Source organism: Orcinus orca, chromosome 10 (genome assembly GCF_937001465.1).
Source record: "Orcinus orca chromosome 10, mOrcOrc1.1, whole genome shotgun sequence".
In the NCBI taxonomy this organism is placed as follows: domain Eukaryota; kingdom Metazoa; phylum Chordata; class Mammalia; order Artiodactyla; family Delphinidae; genus Orcinus; species Orcinus orca.
Genome location: NC_064568.1, coordinates 52,686,523 through 52,708,719, shown reverse-complemented (window position 1 = coordinate 52,708,719; position 22,197 = coordinate 52,686,523). Strand labels below are relative to the sequence as shown.

At 36.3% G+C, this 22,197-nt stretch overlaps 1 protein-coding gene across 1 annotated transcript in view; it reads left to right on the top strand.

Moving 5' to 3' along the window:
* STT3B (STT3 oligosaccharyltransferase complex catalytic subunit B) overlaps positions 1-7,883 on the top strand; it is a 98,429-nt gene extending 90,546 nt beyond the window's left edge. Inside the window, exons 14-16 of the mRNA XM_004279682.4 lie at positions 857-970; positions 2,987-3,199; positions 6,235-7,883. Coding sequence (XP_004279730.1) covers positions 857-970; positions 2,987-3,199; positions 6,235-6,315 — 408 coding nt within the window. The 3' untranslated portion in view covers positions 6,316-7,883. The remainder of the gene's footprint in view (positions 1-856; positions 971-2,986; positions 3,200-6,234) is intronic.
* Positions 7,884-22,197: the final 14,314 nt, after the last annotated feature.

Sequence of the window (22,197 nt, the reverse complement as noted above, 5' to 3'; positions counted from 1 at the left end):
AAGCAGATAACTAGTAGCAAAATATACACCTTGTTCTTGCTTTTTTTACTTCACAATATATTATGGAGATCTTATGGGGATGCTTCTTCATTCCTTTTTTTTTATATCTGCATAGTGTCTTCCATTGTGTGTGTGCACCATGATTTATTTAACCTGTCCCTGTTAATGGACATTTAGGTTGATTGCAGTTTTTTAATCTCATAAACAGTGGTGCGATAAATAACTTTCTACACTCATCATTTTGCCCACGTGTAAGTATCTCTGTAGGATAAATTCCTAGATGAGGAATTTCTATCGATGGTGTCAGATTAGCCCTCTTAGAGGTTAATTCATAAATTTGATGAACTCCCAATAAAAATTCCTACAGAAGTTTTCTAAACATTCCCCTCTGAACTAAAGAACTGATTTTAAAAGTTCATATGGAAAAATAAAGAACAAATTTAGTTGGCCTATCTGATATTAAATCATGGTATTGGTACCTTTTTTTTTTCTTAAATTATTGAGGTTTTATTATAACATGGTTTAAAATCTGGTAGAATTAATTAATAATCGCCCTCCCTCACTCTAACAGACTATTGTTCTTTTTCTCTGTGTTTTGGATACTCTTGTTTATTTCCTATAAATGATTTCTATACTGAGCTTTAAAAAACACCCATGATAGTTTTGTGGGTTTTTTAAGAGATGACATTAAATTTATAAATTCGTCTTCTGATACTATATTTTTTTGAGATGTAACTAAATATGGCTTTATGAAGATACCTCAAAAGTTAGTTCTTATGGGGAAATGAAAAGGGGAACCTGTAGCTTTGAATTGGTTATATTAAACTGACACAAACTTCTGGATTCTTTCCTGTAGGAAAGTGACTATTTCACCCCACAAGGAGAATTCCGTGTAGACAAAGCAGGATCCCCTACTTTGTTGAATTGCCTTATGTATAAAATGTCGTACTACAGATTTGGAGAAATGCAGGTTAGTTACATCAATTTTTCTATAATCTTTATTCAAAGGAATATTAAGTAGCCTTGTTTGACTCTAAAAAATAGGATAATGATGTTTTGGTTGCGCTGTAAAGAAAAATGTGCTCATCTAAAGATTCTTTTCTCTATTAAATTTAGTTTCTGAAACTTGTATGTAAAAAACGAGGAAATATTTTTTAGATCAAAGATTTCCTTCCAAAATTGTTAATTAACATAGGCTCAAATCCATTCTTTGTTTGCCATCTCACTTTTCAACTTCATCCTTTTGGAAGACCAGGGAGAGGTCTTCCAGCTGGGAAGCAGTGTGATCTTAAGTAGTTTAACTTCACTGCCTAGTGGGGGAAAGCCTGAAATTAAAGAGATGAATTATTTAGTCACTTCATATATTCACTGTTTCCCTGTTCTCCATTACCACAGAGAGCTAGGACTCTCTGGATCAGAGTTTTCCCAGAAAATTGGAATGATATGGTACAAAAGATTAAGAGTCGACAAAAATGAGTGAATGGGCAAAGAGGCATCGTGGCAAAAACAACAGATAATGGACTGTCACAACACCTGGGTTCCAGATCTGGCTCTGTCAGGTCACATAACCCTTGGACAAGTCACATTCTCTCTGGACTTATTTTTTTCCTTGTCTGTGTATAATGGGGGTTGGACTGATGGCTTCTATGATTCTTCATAGCTCTCAGATTGCGTGACTGTCATACCAAGTTACACCTTCATACTAAGGTCACATCAATGGCAGAGGAAAAATTGCTTGTTTAATTTTATACAAATACCAGGGATCGAGATAATGTTTCAGCATTATTCGCTTGGAATTACTCTACAGGTGGCTCTGAAAAAACAGACAAAAATTTTACTACCAGATTTACGTTTTTGTTTGTGTTTTCTTTGAAGGCCACTGCCTGGTCTCTAAACTCATGCTAAGAAAGAAGCAACTTAAGCCATAATAATTAGCTACCTCAGAAAATGGGTGAAAGATTAGTTTCTCTGTTCACTAATGAGAGCATTGAAGGACTTTTTTTTTCTGTCACGTTTATCAAGAGCTCCAAGCCATGCCTGTAGCATGCATTCATTTTGATGCCTTTCCCTGCTCGAGAATAATATGTTTAAGACATGAGGTATATAACTTTGCTCTTGTATAGATGTGCAGTAACAAGTTATTCTCGCACTGGAGGAGATTTGGTTTTTGGATTTATATTTAAGTTGAATTCATTTAAGTTCTGTGTGGCAACATATAAACTTAGTCTGAGAATTTCTTAAAATCTCCCGTCCCTCCATTTTTTCCTCCTTTCATTCTTGGTTAATCTTCCCATGGTTTGGCTTGTCTGACTTCCTTTGTAGTTCCCAATTTCAGGTTGGTTAGCATCACTGCTTTACTTGTGCATTGATTTAACAAGTAATGCTGGTAAGATAGAGCCACACTGAATAAGGTAAAGTCGTCATGCAGCTTACATCCTGTTGGAGGATATAGGTAATTTTAAAGATAAATAAAAACCTTAGCAACAAACACTATAGAGTAAAAGAATAAGGAATCAATGGAGGAGACTTCGCAACCATCAATCTCAAGAAAATATTTTCCTGAAGGGATGGTATTTGGGCTGAGACCAAAGGATAGAAAGGGGACCAGCCATGCAAAATCACTGAATGAAGAACTTTGAGGTTGAAAGAGTAGATAGTATAGTGCAAGGCCCTGGGGCAGAAAAGCAGGCCCTTCTGTGTGTTTTCTCTGAATACCTATAAGATGGGCTTTAATGGATTTTATCTTGCTATTGGTTTTTTTATGCCTGTGGGCTGTTCATCCACTCTAAGGGTTCATTTAGTTTCTCTCTTGCAGAGTTTTTCCTATCTGGTTAGCAACATATAAGAACTGTTACAATATATTGCTCTGATTGTGTTTTCCTAGTTTAAAAGGAGAAAGTTTTACTCTGCTGCTAACATTTACTACCTTCTAATATTGCAAGCTTTCCAATATGGTTAACATCCAATACTAATGTCACTTTTGCAGCTGGATTTCCGTACACCCCCAGGTTTTGATCGAACACGTAATGCTGAGATTGGAAACAAGGACATTAAATTCAAGCATTTGGAGGAGGCCTTTACATCAGAGCACTGGCTTGTAAGGATATATAAAGTGAAAGCACCCGATAACAGGGAGACACTAGACCACAAACCTCGAGTAACCAACATTTTCCCAAAACAGAAGTATTTGTCAAAGAAGGTGGGTGCCAAATGAAGTCATGTTTATGAAAGGGTAACTCCGTATATACACTAGTATGTATAAAAGGGATAACTAATAAGAACCTGCTGTATAAAAAAAAATAAATAAAATTCAAATAAAAGAGAAAAAAAGGGTAACTCAAGATTGGTTGGTTTGACTGATAAATAATTACTGAAAATTGCAAATAAATTTTCATTTGCCAGATGAATAAAGACCAAGGCTTATATACAAAGTAGATATAAAGCCAACCTGCTGAGGGCAGTCCTTGCAAACTCAGCACTTCAGGTACCCCAAGCAGCAACTGTTCTGGATAGTTCTCGATAGGGAAGAGTGGTTATCAGTGAACCAAGCTAAGATTTTCCAGAGGCATTCTGGCTTTAGCTTGTGCCACTCCCATTAGTACGACTTGTTTGTAAAGTGAGATGTGTCTGTGGCTTCTGAACCTTTGTGAAAGTAAAAATGCCAAACAAGTAATAACAGTTGTGATTCGTTCATCATCTTTTGGTCAAAGCAAATTTATATAGCATTTTCATGTTCCATTCTAGTACGACGTTACTGTATTATTCATTGAATAAAAAATAAACTTGAGTTGGTTTGAGTCTTGAATGAAAAAAAATCATTTATCTTAAGATAATTATTTTTAAATGTAATTGTCATGATAAAGCTTGTAGGTAGAATTATGATGATGAGACTATTGGCAGTCCTTTTGTAATAAATAATAAGATATGAAGTCTTCTACTGGAGGTCATTATGGCTCACTTAAGCCAAATAGATCTAATCTTTGCTATAAAAGCTACTGAAAAATGAGTATTTATATGGTTGGCCCTCTGTGGGAGATGGAAAATAATGAGCAGTTAGAAGAAATATTAAGATTGTATTTTAAGGTACTACTCTTATAATACTAATTGTTATTAGACTGATCTCAGTCTTAAATCTTGAAAGATACTTAGGTGTACATTGCTCAGATCAGTTATTTTAAATCATTGAAGGAATTGTCTTATCCCTTTGTATTACTTAAAATATACTACAAATATATTCAGAATACAGATCATTTCAATTTGTACTATAAAGTGCTGAATATTAACTGTATGGTATGTAAATAGAAACTTTAACTGAATACTTTCTGTGCCAGGAATAGGTTACCATATCTAGACTAACGTATTTAAATAAGTCACAGAGAGCTGGCACTCACTGTGTCGTCATATCAAGTGATCTGGTGTCTCATAGGCATGTGGTAGGAGAAACTGATGAGTCACATCAGTGCAGAAGTCAGAACAAATGCTGACAGTCTGAAGGCAGTCACTCCTAAGACATCTCAGCCCAGTTATGAAAACAAGGCATTGAACTTGCTGTATAACTGTTGATAGTGAAGTTTCTTAATCTGACCTCTTTGTCTTCTCATCATTTCCCCCAAATAAGTGAATGGATAAATAAAAATCCATCTGTCTTGTATGCCAAAAACATATTCTATTAGCCAACAACCTGGATCTAGTATTTCTGGTTTCCATGGCTTTATACTCAGTTTTGTAGTAGCAGGAATGCTTTTTATTTGTTTTGCTTTCCTCTCTCCAGCCCAGTTTTTATTTTGGGGGTTGAAGGGGTGTGAGTGAGTACAGCAGCCACTTCCTGCCACTGCCAAGCTGACATGGCTGAGGCACTGGGAATTGTAGTCCAGGGCTGCATGGCTCACCTGCTCCTAGAGAGAAAACACCCTGAGGACCTAGATACATACGTGCAGAGACCTGGGGCATTTTACAGGATCTCATAGAAAAGGTTTCAAGTTAGAAATAATGTAGGTGATGATGATAAAGAAACCAACTCCTTGGCCTGGTTTGAATTTTTACAAATTGTGTCCTCTGAAATTCTTTACTTTTTGCCCTAATAAAATAAGTTAATAATAAGGTAACATATATTGTGGGCAAGTTAGCAGTAGCTAATTTTTGTGACCTTAAGAAGGATTGCATTCTGCCTTGTATTTTTGTCACTGTTAGAAAAAAATTATAAATTGTTTTAAACTGAACATCATAATATATGTACACGACATAGCATTTGCCAGAGTTTCTGAAACCTCCAAAAGTTGTATTTAAATGTGAGAATTGAATTGAGGGGTCAATCTCCTGAGTCTTGACCTGCTGCTAACCCAGTGCTTTGACTGATGCCTTAAAGTACTAATTTCCAAGAAATTTGCTTTTTTCAGTATCTATGAATATGTCAGATTGTCAGATCCATGTCCTATATTGATTTATCTTTGTGAGACTCTAAAATAGCAAACATTTTTGCAGTAATTTCTATCACCACATTTGTAGTAATTTATTTCTTACACCACAGACATCAGTTGACAGTATTTTAAGTGGAATCCTGAAGTGTTAAGAAAAATGAAAAATATCTTAGTTTTTTAAAGATCTGTGATGCTCAAGGAATGTTATGGGTTTTTTTTTCTTGGTGTTTGGGTTTTGTTTTAATATTTAAGTGCTTATTTTCCTACCTAAATTGGAGAATGTGCCAAGTAACTTTATTTCTCTTTATTTTTGTAGATAGGTATAATCATCCTCCTTTTTTACAGATAAGAAAATCGGGGCTCCAAAAGTTACTAAGTTAATTTGTATTTCTGACACAGCTGATTCTTGGAAACTAAACTAGGAGCACCATTAACATTTTCTGAATCCTTAGTCTAGTTATATATTCTATCATGCCTGGAAATGTGAGTAATTATTACACCTGAGCATTTAGTGGTTGAGAGGGGAGGTGGGGATTCATTCACTTGATGGTGAGGAATGTATGACAGGCATTTGAGGACTGCTGTGGTCGTCCTTCATCTTAAAGGTGAGGACCTAGTCCAGTTCATCTTGGATCTCAGCATCCTTGGCATAGAGCAGTTCATGGTGCTCATTGACTGTTTCAAGGAGTCCAGCCCTAGGAAGATCTGAGGGATTATAAAGACAGTCTTCATCATTCTGCAGTAAACCATGTGTGTATCTGTAGTTTTAATCCGTAGGAAACCTGCACTAACACCATGTGTTCTGTTTTCTTTTTAGACTGCGAAAAGGAAGCGTGGCTACATTAAGAATAAACTAGTTTTTAAGAAAGGCAAGAAAATATCTAAGAAGACTGTTTAAATATACTGTTCTGGTTCCTAACTTGAAGCAGATGTCCTTGTGAGAACCGGTCTTTGCCTTTAGCTCATGTCATGTTTCACAGCGACGGAGGGTACAGAACCATCGCTGGAACCATCACTGGTCCAGGTTAATGTACAAAACTTTCTGGCAATGCCTGATTTAAAAAATAAAATTGGCTTACTGAGAACAGCTGTTTTTGATTTGTAATGTGAAGCAAGACAGAGCACTGCTGTAAATGTCTAACAGCAGATTTTTTTTTTACTGGTACATGTTATCCTTCAAATCTGAGAATTTGGACTAATGGCACCAAAGAACCCTCTAATTTGGTCCCTGGCACATGCATACTTGTCAATGTTTTTATTCTTTTACAAGATTTTATTTGAATTACCCAGATAGCAATACGTAAAATACGAATGACAAAATGTGATGCAAGCTTCTTGAACCAGTAAACTAGTACGGTCTGAGAAAGAGGTATTAGAAAAATAATTATACTTCCTTGAACTATATTTATTTTCATGTTTCTCCAGTGCAAAGAATGTTTCATCAAATGTACATTTTCTATTGCTTACTGTTTGCTCTGAGAAGAAGCTGCTGTTTCAAAGATGGACCTGTAACTAATCGATTCAAATAGTTTTTTTTTTTTTATGTTGAAACATTATTGCTGCTGTTAGCAGTTGTTTTCACCAGGTACTTACAGAGCAGATCTCATACGTTGTTCATTCAAGGGCTAAATTTATATCCTTTGGAAATCATGGCAACTGCACAGGATGTTGCTAATTACCAGGATTGGGTTTGGTATCTTAGTCCTGAGGTTAGCACTTTGTTTACATGCAAAAGATTAAGGAAGAAACCCTTAAAGTGGACAGGTAGCCAAAGTTCATTTTGTGTGATTCTTCAAAATGACAAAGGATTTGTAAAGTTCGCCTGGATTTCTCTCATTTTTATAACAGTTTCATCCATCACAGTGATTTTGTCCTCTGCTCCATATTTTGTTAGTCCCTTAGGCATTTGATGAAACACTCTTTAATGCTATATGCATTTTCTTATTTTTATTAAAAATGTGACAATTGTCCAAAAAAATGCACTAAAATATAAGTGGAGATTGAACATGTTCACTTTCCGTCTCATAGGCAACTTTATATAGACTTGAAAATTTTCTCCTGTTTAGTAAAAGTGAAAGAGAAAGGGTTTTTCCTGCCACAGGATATCTTTTTTTTATATAAACAAGTATAATTTACACCACTGCTTTTGGTGGAAAAGTGCAGAATAGTATGTAACTTTTATGAAGAAAAGTGTAATTTACAATATTCATTGAGAATGTTACTGCTGATTTTCTTTTCCAAAGTGTAGAATATTCTTTGATTTATAGAATCCATTTTTGACCCAGATGATGGTTCTTTTACATACCAATAAAATGGTTGAACCTTTTCACAATAAAAGTGTAACTAAATCTGGATTTCTGATACCTTGTCATTTGGAGGATTTTATTTTACTTTGTTGCTTTAAAATTCAGTGCAGAGAAGTTGTTGACTGTAGGGAAAATAAAGTTAATTCAAATTTTGTGTTAAGTGTTGTCTTTTATACATCTTTTATTTTTGAAAGGACTAACAGTATTGAACACATACTTCCTTCTTGTTCACTTTTACAAAGGTTTTAGAGAACACGTGTAGGAAAAGTGCTAGATTAGTTCAACTTAGGTCTAAGGTCTAAGTTGAACTAATCTATTATTTATTTTGCCTTCCTTTCCACCCCAGAGTGAAAATTTCATTTTGACTTTTTATGGGTGAGTGAGGGGAAGACACCTAGCCAAATAAGAATTTAATCTCCATGTAAATGAGGCTAGGACTCTAACAAAAAAGCCCTGCTCTGTAAGTTCCGATATTTAATCAGCCAAGTCTTGTATAATTTTCTCATTAAGAGCAGGAATGATCTCTCACCTTTTCCAGTTTTAGGGAACCCCATTTTGGTTCAGTGGATTGCCTCAGCAAAAACTATATTGTAACCACACTTGAGATTTTATTGTAACAGAAAAGTGAAATTATAGACAGTAAAACAGCTTTTATTTTTATTCCACATCTTAGAATTGAACAAGCTGAGTGCTTTGTAGTATAAATAAGGCAGTGAGGCAGCAAGCCCAAAGATAAAGTTTATTTTTCAAACTTAACGTCCTTATCTACTTACTTGAGTTTGCATTTGTAGAGTTTTAACTTCGAGTCCCCAGGCCATGACCAAAAGGACAGAGAACTAGATGGTATAAAAGCAGCCTATAGGGTATTATCGTTTCCATAGCTTAAGGTCATAAGATTATGAAATCTGGAGCCTCTGCACACTTTTTTAAAATGGTAGTAAAATATAGAACATAAAATTTACCATCTTAACCATTTTAAAGATGTACAGTTCAGTAGTGTTGAGTACATTCACATTGTTGTGCAACCCTCTCCGAATTTCCTCCTTTGGAATGGGTGCTGCTGGATGTGGGTGCTGTCAGACCCCCTGCCTTGTTATCCAGGCCTCACTGAGGTAGGTGGAGTCATGAATGAATGTAGAAACAGCTCTCTGTTAGAAATGGCAGGTGTCTGAAATGAAAAAGTAATCCTTCTTTTGGTGTGAGGTGTGACACCAGGAAGACAAAAATGTACATCTTAGCAAATTACCACAAGACAAGCAACTTTGTAACCACAACTCAGATCAAGAGAACAACACTGCCAGGACTCCAGAAGCTTCCTCATGCTCCCACTTGGTCACTGGCCTGTCCTACTTGCCCCTCTAGGAGGTAATCAGTCTCCTAGGTTTTACAGTAATTTCTGTTTCTAAACATATTTAATTGTACATGTTCTTTGAACAATAAAATGGAATCAAAGTATGTATTTTTTTATATAGCTGCTTTTGCTTAGTTTTTATGAAATTCCAAATGTTGCATGCAGCTGTAGATTTATTTTCATTGAGGTATATAGTATTCCTGTGTGTGTGTATCTCTCACACACACACACCATTCAATTGATAGATATTTGTGTTGTTTCCAGTTGGAGGATATTACAGTTAAGGCTATAGGAATTTTCTTTTACAACTCACATGGAGCTTACATGCGCACATTTTAGTGGGTATTTACCTAATAAAGTAGAATTGCTGGGTAGGGTATGAAGGTTCTTGTTACTCCCACATCCTAATCAGCCCTTGTCAGGCTTTTTAATGTTGCCTTTATGGTGGGTGAATGATGGTTTTCCATTGTGGTTTAGTTTGCCATTTCCAGGTTGCTAATGAGGGTCATTTGGCAATCCCCTTTTTATAAGGATTTGGTTTTTCTTTTTTTTTAATTGTATTAGTAAGAGTTGTTTACATATCCTGTATATAACCTCTTCATCATTTGTGTTGCAAACTGCCTAGGAATTTATTATTTTAATGTTGTATTTTTCAGTCTTCCATGTGACTGTAGCTTTCTGTGTACCCTGTTTAATATTTTCCTAATCTGCGGTGTGAAGATAGTCTCTTGTATTCTCTTCCAGGAAATATTGTTTTATCTTTATTTTATTTTATTTTATTTATTTTTTTGCGGTACGTGGGCCTCTCACTGTTGTGGCCTCTCCTGTTGCGGAGCACAGGCTCCAGACACGCAGGCTCAGCGGCCATGGCACACCTGCCTAGCTGCTCTGCGGCATGTGGGATCTTCCCGGACCGGGGCACGAACTGGCGTCCCCTGCATCGGCAGGCGGACTCTCAACCACTGCGCCACCAGGGAAGCCCTGTTTTATCTTTTATACTTAGGTTTGCAGTCTGCCCAGAATTCATTTGTTGAGTACAGTGTGAATTGTTTGGGTTTTGTTTTGGGTTCGTTAGGTTTTTGGTTGTTTTTTTTTCCATATGCAAATCTAATTGTGCACCATTTATTGAAAAGACTGTCCTTTTCCTAAAGTTCTGCAGTTCTCCTTTTGCAGTAAATCCATACATGAATCTATTTCTGGGCTGTATGTTACAATCCATAGATTTCTTACCTTTCTGTATTGATTTAATGTGCTTTAAGATAATTAATATGGTAATGTCTCCCATCCCCACCTTCTCAGACTTTGCTTGGTTATTTCTGGCCCTTTGTTTCTCCATATAAATTTTAGAACCAGTTTATTAAATAACACCAAAAAAGAAAAAAAAGAAAAACCTTGTTGGGCTCTTGACTGGGCATTAGGCATTGAAATTATAGATGAATTTAGGAAAAATTAACACCTTTGACATACTGAGTCTTCTGTCTGTGAACATGGCATATCCTTCAATTTATAAAGGTCTGGGTCATCTTTAATGTCTGCATTGTAGTTTTTCAGTAGGTCTTGCACATTTTCATAAGTTTTATTACAAGGTATATTTTTTGATAAATACTGTCTTATAAAGTTTTATTTTCCAGTTGTCAGTATATAGAACATTTGGTTTTATATGTTGAAATTGTACTGAACAACCTGTTAAACTCATCCTAATAATTCAGTTTATTATAAACATATGCCATCATAATTAGGGAATAATGGCAGTTTTATTTCTCCTTTTCTGGTGGTTAAACATTTGATTTTCTTGCCTTTGCTGCACTGGTCAGGATATCCAGCATTGTACTGCATAGAAAAGGTAACATGTTTGTCTTGCTCCTGTCTCACACAAAGTTTTCAGTATTTTTCCTTTAACTATGTTTACTGTAGTTTAGGTATCTTTGATCGGATTGAGTACATATGTGTCCCAATTTCCTGAGTTATCATGAATGAGTGTTGTTTTATCAGGTGATTTTTTCCTTTGTTTATTAAGATGATTCTGATTTTTCTCCTTTATTCTGTTAATAGTGAATTACAGAGACTTTCTGTTTACATTGTTGAACTAAATTTGCATTCCTGGAGTAATGATTATTTCTGGTTTTCTTTTTTCTTGTTGCATCCCTATTTCTGTCTCTTCTCTCTCATTACCTTGCTTCTCATTTTCCTTTAGTTTTTTAATCAAAGACCAGCTTATGGCTTTGTTGACATTTTCTACAGTGTGTTTTTATTTCATTAGTGTTAATTTACTTCTGTTTGCTTGCAAGAGAGTTGTTCTTTTTACCTTAGTGTGATACATGAATTTAGTTATAAATTTACTCCAATCATAGTCTGTTTCATTCTCCCAAGTTTTGATGTGAACTGTCATTGAGTTTAATGCATAATTTGTGTACTTTCTTCTTTGAACCGTGGGTTATATAGATGTACATTTCTTGATTTTCAAATATGGTGGTTTTTTAGTTGTCCTTTTATTATCAGTTTCTACCTTAATTGTATTGTAATCAGATACTCTGATTTTAATCCTTTGAAGATGTTTGCAATTTGCTCTGTGGTCCAAAGTGTTTGTGTGTAAAATCTTCCTGAAGCTTGTTCTGTTATTTTCTGAGAAGGATGTATTGAAATTGTATACTGTTATAGGTTTGCCTATACTTCTTTGAATTGTTAATTTTTTTTGTTTGAACCCAGATTATTAGGTGTATATATATTTAGAACTTTTGGTAAATTGAAGCTTCAATTTTTTTGGAAATATCAGGATTTATTTTCGGTAATGCTTTTTGTTAAAGCCTATTTTGTCTGATTAGTAAGTAATATATCAACTTTCTTAAGATGTTTGCATGATGTATCTTTTTAATCCTTCTAGTGTACCCTATTTTGGATTTGTTGGGCTTTCAGCCTTGTAGCTTGTTGGTTTTCATCATTTTTTTTAAGTTCCCAAATCATCTCTTTAAATCTTGTTTCTGCCCCATATGCTCTTGCTCTCCAAGACTCCAATTGAACATAGTTAATTAAGCCTTCTTTATTGGCTCTCTCCTTTTGCCTCTCCATTCTGTGTATTTTTCGACGCAACTCTCTCATCAGTTATGGCTAATCTGTTCTTAAACCCATCCATTGAGTTCTTTTTACTTATTGTTTTTCAATTTTGGAGTTTATCTTTCTTACCATGCCAAATCTGCTGTTTCTTTTTATGGTTTACAGCTGACCCACTGACAGTCCTTTAACACAGTGAGCACAGTTATTTTAAAGTGTGTTTGATAATCCGCTAACTCAGCTCTTGTGGGTTTTGTTTCTGGTGTGTGTTTCCTCCTAATGTGTGGAGGAGAGAGGGGGCAGATTGTGTGCTCTGGACACATATTTAAGAAATTGTTTAAGTAAGTTTAGGCCTAGGATATTTTCCTTTCTAGAAGATTTTGTTTCTGCTAGGTACCTAGTGAAACTAGCAAGCCAGAGTCACATTAATCGAATTTAAGGGATGCTATATGATACACAGAGCTAGACTGCCATCACTGTGAGGGCTGGTTCATTATTTCTAGGCTGAAACCCTGCAAGGACTTCATCCCTATGCAGGTTTCAATACCAACATTTGTCCTCCTAGTTCTACAAGGTTACTGAAATTGCAGTTCAGTCTCTGCCAATTTCCAGGGGAAAATGGCCTCAAATGCCAAGCTTTTCTCTCAGGATTTGCATCTTCTCCTGGGTTCTAGCGTGGTGATAATGTCTTGGTTCTGTGAAGTCTTAAAACAGGTGTTATTTCTTGTCCAGCTTTACTACTTGTCCTTAGCCAAAGAGTTGGTCCAAACTTCCCCAGTCCACTACCGTCAGAAGTTGAATATTAGAAACAAAGTTAACTGTGGTCCTTTGGATCCTAAAACAGATATAGTATTTGTTTCTTAACATTTTCACCTCTACCTTGCTGTGTAACAGCTAGACTTTGGCAATCCAAATTTTGTGCATCCCATAGTCAGTCACAATCTCAGTATTTTATTTACTTGGAGAATATGGAATATTCTTGGAGAGTCGTCTTATTTTAAAATCCTGGTGACAGGTTGATTAGAATACCAAGTGTCTGCTTTTGTTGAATTGGATTTCAGTGAAAGCTGAAGCTAATGAGATTGAATGAAAACTCAAGATCAAGTTGCAGCCAGACTGACTGACAACAGTGCATTGTAACCTCAGCACACTATCATAATTATTCAAACAAACAAGCCAGATAAATAGATGAAACATCATCTCTCTCTTCTAACAAAACTAGATTAACATGAATCAGAGCTCAGGCTTGTATCCTGCTGAAGGAAAAAATAATACTTTGTATCTTTTAATATATATTATATATAAACATATAATCTATGTTTTTTTTAATGTTTTTATGGCCCTAGCTATTTATGAGGAAGGTGGGCACTAATCAAGCTTCTGTCACCTCCCTTCTGCCAGGAATATGAAAAACACACTTGTCAGTGAGCAAACCTCCCATTTCGTATCTTTGGTCCACACAGAATTAACTTTTAGGTCTGTAATCTGTTGACTTAATTTTTGTGTATGACAAGGTGTGAGTTTTATATATCCAGTTGGGCCAACACCATGTGTTGAAAAGACCTATTTCTCCCATTTAATTGGCCTTTGTAGAAACTGAACTGACCAAAATTCTCTATTTTGTTTTATCGATCTGTGTGTGTCCTCAACACCAACATCACACTGATTAACTGTAGCTTTTCAGTAAGTCTTGAACTCAACTCGGGTAATGTGAGTTCTACACCTTTGTTCAATGACTTTTAATATTTACCCTGAGACCACAGGCATACACTGGGCATCTTGGGCAAACGAGGATGTGTTTTCACCCAACCTGCAGCTGACATAGGATTAATATCCAGACTGGGTAAAGAACGCTTAGGAAAAAACACAGATGATTTTGATTAGTCCTTAACAGAAGAAACCAAATAGGAAATAAATATATGAAAAGGAACATACCCACCAGGGTTAGCTAAAATGTGCAAATAAGTGAGATGTACAAAAACGTGTATATTGCTGGTGAGAACTTAACTGCTCAGCATTAGCTGATGCAAGTGAAGATGCATATCCCCATGTCCCAGCAATTCTAAGTCTGTCAGAAGTAGCTAAGATAAACATTGATAGCAGTATGTTCATATAATGGAATAGTATTGAAGGAAAAAGAATGAACTACATTCATAAGGAATAACATTGGTGATCTTAAAAACAATTTGAGTTAAAAAGCCAGACCAAAGGATATATAACATGATTCCAGTTATATACAGTTCAAAAACAGGCAACTATGTATCATTTAGGGATGTATACATAGTGTTAAAGCTATAAAGCAAACCAGGCTGTGATTCACCCACAAAGTTGGATTAATGGTCAACTTTGTGGGGGTAGAGGGAGAATAATGGGGAATTTGACTAGGAACATGTAAGAACGTTTTGGAGTGATAGCAATGTTTCTTTGGAGTTGGATTGTGGTTACATGTGTCTGCTTCTACTTTAAAATAATTCATTACATGTGTCTGCTTCTACTTTAATTCATTACACTGCACACTAGATTTTTGCACTGTGCTTATACCACACACATGAGAGCAAGGTTGCAGACTAGGAAGCTCCAGGCCATCATTCCTTCATGGAAACACTCAAACTAACAACAAACTAGAGACTGGCTAGAATACCATTATAAGGGCTCTGGAAAACAATCACTGGTCTACAGCACTGATCAAATGCCCAATCAAGAAAAAGTCACATTAAAAATAGTATGAAATCTCACAGTGCTTTTCCCTTGGCCCCACCTCTCCACAGTGGCATGGTTGAGAGAAAGCAGCAGCCCAGCTCTCAATGACCTCTCCTAAATAGGAGGGAACAAAGCAGAACTCACCTGCAAAATTCTGATGTGTCTAGGGCTGCCTGAAGGAAAAAAAAAACTTTTCGCCTAACTTAGTCTCAGGGAAAAGTAGTATAGCTGGGGAAAGCTACAGAAAGAGGGAAGCACTGCTCATAAAATTAGAACAAAAAATGTTTAAATTTGTATGGAGACACAAAAGACCCCGAATAGCCAAAGCAATCTTGAAAAAGAAAAATGGAGCTGGAGGAATCAGGCTCCCTGACTTCAGACTATACTACAAAGCTAGTCATCAAAACAGTATGGTACTGGCACAAAAACACAAATATCAATGGAACAGAATAGAAAGCCCAGAAATAAACCCATGCATCTATGGTCAATTAATCTATGACAAAGGAGGCAAGGCTACACAATGACAGTCTCTTCATTAAATGGTGCTGGGAAAACTGGACAGCTACATGTAAAACAAAATTAGAACATTCTTTAACACCATACACAAAAATAAACTCAAAATGGATTAAAGCTCTAAATGTAAGAAAGACCTGATACTACACAACTGAGAGGAAAACATAGGAAGAACACTCTTTGACATAAATCGCAGCAATATCTTTTTCAAGCCATCTCCTAGAGTAATGGAAATATAAACAAATGGGACCTAATTAAACTCGAAAGCTTTTGCACAGCAAAGGAAACCATAAACAAAACGAAAAGACAACACCCAGAATGGGAGAAAATACTTGCAAATGATGTGAGATTGATCTCCAAAATCTACAAACAGCCCATGCAGCTCAATATCAACAAAACAACACAATCAAAAAATGGGCAGGGCTTCCCTGGTGGCGCAGTGGTTGAGAGTCCGCCTGCCAATGCAGGGGGCGTGGGTTCGTGCCCCGGTCCGGGAAGATCCCACATGCCGCGGAGCGGCTGGGCCCGTGAGCCATGGCTGCTGAGCCTGCGTGTCCGGAGCCTGTGCTCCGCAATGGGAGAGGCCACAACAGTGAGAGGCCCGCGTACTGCAAAAAAAAAAAAAAACGGGCAAAAGACCTAAATAGACACTTCTGCATAGAAGACATACAGATGGCCAAGAGGCATATGAAAAGATACTCAACATCACTAATTATTAGAGAAATGCAAATCAAAACTACAATATCACCTCACACCAGTCAGAATGGCCATCAGCAAAAAGTCTACAAACAATAAATGCTGGAGAGAATATGGAGAAAAGGGAAACTTGCTACAGTGTTGGTGGGAATGTAAATTGGTACAACCACTATGGAGAAGAAGGTTCCTCAAAAAACTAAAAATAGAGTTGCCATATGATCCAGCAATCCCACTCCTGGTCTTATATCCAGAGAAAACTCTAATTCAAAAAGTTACATGCACCCCAATGTTCATAAAGAAGATGTGGTACATATATACAATGGAATACTACTCAGCCATAAAAAAAGAATGAAATAATGCCATTTGCAGCAACATGGATGGACCTGGAGATGATCATACTAAGTGAAGGAAGCCAGAAAAAGAAAGACAAATATCATACGATATCGCTTATATGAAAAACATATAAATGAACTTCTGTATGAAACAGACTCACAGACTTAGAAAACAAACTTACGGTTACCAAAGGGAAAAAGCAGGGGTGATAAATTGGGAGTTTGGGATTGACAGATACACACTACTATATTTAGAAGGGATGACCACCAGGGACCTACTTCACAGCAAAGGAGCTCTGCTAGATGTTGTATAGTAATCTAGATGGGAAAAGAATTTGAAAAGGAATAGATATATGTATAACTGAATCACTTTGCGGTACACCTGAAACTAACACAACATTATTAATCAACTAAACTCCAATTAAAAAGAAAAAGAAGGCGGCTGCAGGGAGACTACAGACCTGGAGATGCCTGGGCAAGAAATTATGGATAGGGGAACAAGAGAATATCTAAGGTCCTGAGAAGAAGCTGAAGGGAAACTCTCTGAAGAATTAAGATATGTAAAAAATAGTCATGTGTAAGGGGGGATCAAAAACGGCACACAGCCCCAGGCAAGACACATGTCCAGAAAAGACCTGAGAGAACCTTAAGCCTCCACACTGGGCTGATCCCAAGGCTCAGACACCTTGCACATCAGTGAAGGTCTTCCCTGGGGTGCAGCAATGAAAACACTGGGAGAGATGGTTATTTTTTTCAAATGCCCGATTTCCAACAAAATATCACAAGGCATACAAAAAAAAAAAAACAACAGAAAAACATGGCCCATGCAGAGGAAGAAAATAATGTAACAGCAACTGTCCTTAAGAAATAGGCATCAGATGTATTAGACAAAAACTTTAAACCAACTGTCTTAAATATGCTCACAGAAATAAAGGAAAACACAAAGGACTAAAGTAACTCAAGAAAACACACAATTAGAGTATCAACTAAGATAGAAATTATCTTTTTAGAAAAAATCAAATTCTGAAACTGAAACAAATAAGATGAAAAGTTGGGTAGAGTGCTTTAACAGGAAGAAAAAGTCATGAAGCCAGGTCAACTGAAGTTATTAGCTCTCAAGAGACAAAAAAACAAAAACTGCAGAAATGTGAAAAGAGCCCACAGGACACCATTAAACGGACTGATATACATTATGGGAGTCCCAGAAGGAAGAGAGAGAAATGGCCCATGTGATTTGAAGAAATAATGGCAGAAAACTTCCTAAATTTGATGAAAGACATGACTACAAATTCAAGGAACTCAACAAATGTCAAGTATGTTAAACCCAAAGGAACCCACAGACCACACTGAGACCCCTTATAATCAAACTGTTGAAAGCCAAAAGCTAAGAAAATCTTGAAAGCAGGAAGAGAAAAGTGACTTGTCACATAAAAGCCATCCTCAATAAGATTATCAGTGGATTTCTCAGAAATTTTGAAGGCCATGAGGCAGTAGGAATATACATTCGAAGTGCTGAAAGAAAGAAAAAATGTAAACCAAGAATTCTATACCTTTCAACACTGCCCTTCAAAAATGAAGGAGAAATTAAGAGCTTTCCGGATAAACAAAAGCTGAGAGAGTTTATTACCACTACACAAAGTCATTCTTTAAGTTAAAATGAAAAGCTTTAGGCAATAACTCAAAGCTATAAAAATATAAAGGTAAATACATGGAGAAATATGTAAACCAATACAATTTTGTATAATTTTATAACTTATTCTATGTGATTTAAAAGACAGGCACATAAAAATAACCATAGACCTGTTAATGGGTACACAATATATAAAAATGTAATTTGTGACATCAATAAAAAGGGGTGAGGGCTTCCCTGGTGGCGCAGTGGTTGAGAGTCCGCCTGCCGATTCAGGGGAGACGGGTTCGTGCCCCGGTCCGGGAAGATTCCACATGCCGCGGAGCGGCTGGGCCCGTGAGCCATGGCCGGTGAGCCTGCGTGTCCGGAGCCTGTGCTCCGCAACGGGAGAGGCCACAGCAGTGAGAGGCCCGCGTACCTCAAAAAAAAAAAAAAAGGGGGGGGTGGGTGAAGCTGTAGAGGATTAGTTTTTTTATGTGATTGAAGTTAAGTTGGTATTAATTTAAAATAGATTGTTATAACTTTAGGATGTTATGTGTAATCCCTCTAATAACCACAAGTGAAATGGTTATAGAATAAAGACAAAAGAAAATGAGAGGGAATCAAAATGTAGAAAAAAAATCAACTAAGTTCAAAGGAAGACTATAATGAAGGAAATGCAGGACAATAAAACTATAAGACACACAGCAAACAAATAAAATGGCAAAAGTAAGTCCTCATCAGTAATTACTTTAAATGTAAATAGATTAAATTCTCCAATCAAAAGACATAAACTGGCAGAATGGATTTTAAAACAAGGTCCAACTGTATGCTCTCTATAAGAGACTCACTTTAGATCTAAGAACATGGTGTACATTCAAAGTCAAAGGATGGGGAAAATATTTCATGCAGAGTGACCAAGGAGAGCAAGGGTGATTATACTAATATCAGGCAAACTAAACTTTAACTCAAAACCTTACAAGACATAGGGACAGTATACATTGATAAAAGAATCAATTCACTAAGAAGATATAACTCTTATAACCATACATCCACCAAACATCAAAGCTCCAAAATGTATGAAGCAAACATTTACAGAATTGAAGGGGAAATAGCTCTACAATAATAGTAGGAGATTTCAATACCCCACTATCAACAGATAAAAACAAGACAGGATCAATAAGGAAATAGAAGACATGAACATCACTGTAGGCCAACTGGACTTAACATACAGATCACTCCACCAAACAGCAGCAGAATACACATTTTTCTCAAGCGTGCATGGGACATTCTCCAGGACAGACCCTATGTCAGCCCATAGAACAGTAAATTTTAAGACTGAAATCATACAAAGTATTTTTTCCAATCACAGTGCAATTAAATTAGAAATCAATAGTGGAAGGAAAACTGAGAAATCCACTGATATGTGGAAATTAAACAACATACTCTTAACCAATGGATCAAAGAAGAAATCACAAGAGAAATTAGAACGTATCTAAAGACAAATGAAAATTAAAACACATACCAAAATGTACGGGATGCTGCAAAAAGCAGTGTTAAGGGGAAATATATAGCTATAATTACTTACATTTGCAAAGCTCACAAATCAGCAACCTTTGAACCTTAAGAAACAAATGAGCTAAACAAAACTAAACCCACAGCTAACAGAAGGAAATAATAAAATATTAGCATAGAGGTAAATAAAGTAAACAAAGTCTCACACTTCCTGATTTCAAAACTTACTGCAAAAGTAATCAAAACGGTGGTACTGGCATAAAATCAGACATAGTAGACCAATGGAATAGACTAGGGAGTCCAGGAATTGTCAAATGGTTTTTGATAAGACAACCATTCAATGGGGAAAAGAGTCTTTTCAACAAATGGTCCTAGGAAAACAGTATATCGATATGCAAAGTAATAAAGTTGGACACTTACCTAACACCATATACAAAATTCACTTAAACTGGATCAAAAACCTAAACATCAGAGCTAAAACTGAAACTCTTCAAAGAAAACATAGGGGGAAAGCCCCATGAAATTAGATTTGGCAATAATTTCTTGGATATGACAACAAAAGCACAAGCTATTAAAAAGAATGGACTTCATCAAAGTTAAATACTTTTGTATATCAAAGGACACTATCAACAGTGAAAAAGCAACCCACAGAATGGGAGAAAATAATCTGCAAATCATATATATATATATATATATATATATATATATATATATATGGAACTCCTACAACTCAACACATAAAGCAACCCAATTAGAAAATGTGCAAAGGACTTGAATAGACATTTCTCCAAAGAAGATATACAAATGGCCAATAAACACATCACTAATCATTAGAGGAATGCAAATTAAAGCCACAGTGAGATAGCTTTTCACACCCATTAGGATGATTGTTGTAAAAACAAACAAAAAAGAGAAAATAACAAGTGTTGGGGAGGATATGGAAAAAATCAAACCCTTGTGCATTGCTGGTGGGATTGCCAAATGGTGTACTCACTGTAGAAAACAGTATGGCAGGTCCTCAAAAAAATTAAACGTGGAATATTCATACGATACAACACTATACACACACACACACACACATACACACACACACAGCCCTGAAAGAATTAAAAGCAGGGACTCAGATACTTGCACTCCCATGCACATTGCAGCATTATTCACAATAGCCAAAAGATGGAAACCACCCAAATGTTCATCGACAGGTAAACAAAATGTGGTGTGTGTGTATGTGCGTGTGTGTGTGTGTGTGTGTGTATTCCTCTTAGAGGAAAACATAGGAAGAACACTCTTTGACATAAATCACAGCAAGATCTTTTTTGATCCACCTCCTAGAGTAATGGAAATAAAAATAAACAAATGGGACCTACTGAAACTTAAAAGCTTTTGCAAAGCAAAGGAAACTACAAACAAGACGACACCCTCAGAATGGGAAAAAATATTTGCAAACGAATCAACGGATAACGGATTAATCTCCAAAATGTGTAAACAGCTCAGGCAGCTCAATATTAAAAAAACAAACAACCCAATCCAAAAATGGGCAGAAGACCTAAACAGACATTTCTCCAAAGAAGACATACAGATGGCCAAGAAGCACATGAAAAGCTGCTCAACATCACTATTAGAGAAATGCAAATCAAAACTACAATGAGGTATCACCTCACACCAGTTAGAATGGGCATCATCAGAAAATCTACAAACAACAAATGCTGGAGAGGGTGTGGAGAAAAGGGAACCCTCTTGCACTGTTGGTGGGAATGTAAATTGATACAGCCACTATGGAGAACAGTATGGAGGTTCCTTAAAAACTAAAAATAGAACTACCATACGACCCAGCAATCCCACTACTGGGCATATACCCTGAGAAAACCATAATTCAAAAAGACACATGTACCCCAATGTTCATTGCAGTACTATTTACAATAGCCAGGTCATGGAAGCAACCTAAATGCCCATCGACAGACGAATGGATAAAGATGTGGTACAAATATACAATGCAATATTTACAATATATACAATATATACAATCAGCCATAAAAAGGAACGAAATTGGGTCATTTGTAGAGATGTGGATGGACCTAGAGACTGTCATACAGACTGAAGTAAGTCAGAAGGAGAAAAACAAATATCGTATATTAACGCATATATGTGGAACCTAGAAAAATGGTACAGTTGAACCAGTTTGCAGGGCAGAAATAAGAGACACAGATGTAGAGAACAAACGTATGGACACCAAGGGGGGAAACTGGCGGGGTGTGTGTGTGTGTGTGTGTTTGGTGAATTGGGAGATTGGGATTGACATATATACACCAATATGTATAAAATGGATAACTAATGACTTGCTGTGTAAAAAGTAAATAAAATAAAATTAAAAAAAAAAAAGCCAAGAGGATGATTACTCCAGGAGTCAAGACAGTGTTACCTCTGGGGTCCAGGAGCAGAATTTTGTAGGGGCACAATTTTGTTGGGGCACAAAGGTGGCTTTTAAGGTATGAACAAACAGGTTTCTTTCCCTAAGCAGTGGGTACATGGGTGTTTATAATTATTCTTGAACAGTATTATGTTTCGTGTACATCTTTTTTATATATTTCACGATTTTTAAAAAGGCAAAATGAACCCCCCCTCAAAAAAAAAATGTGACCCTTCTCCATTTTTTACTACCCAGATGGTTTATACTCTGGTATAAGACTGGAAAATCTAAAAACACCACAGT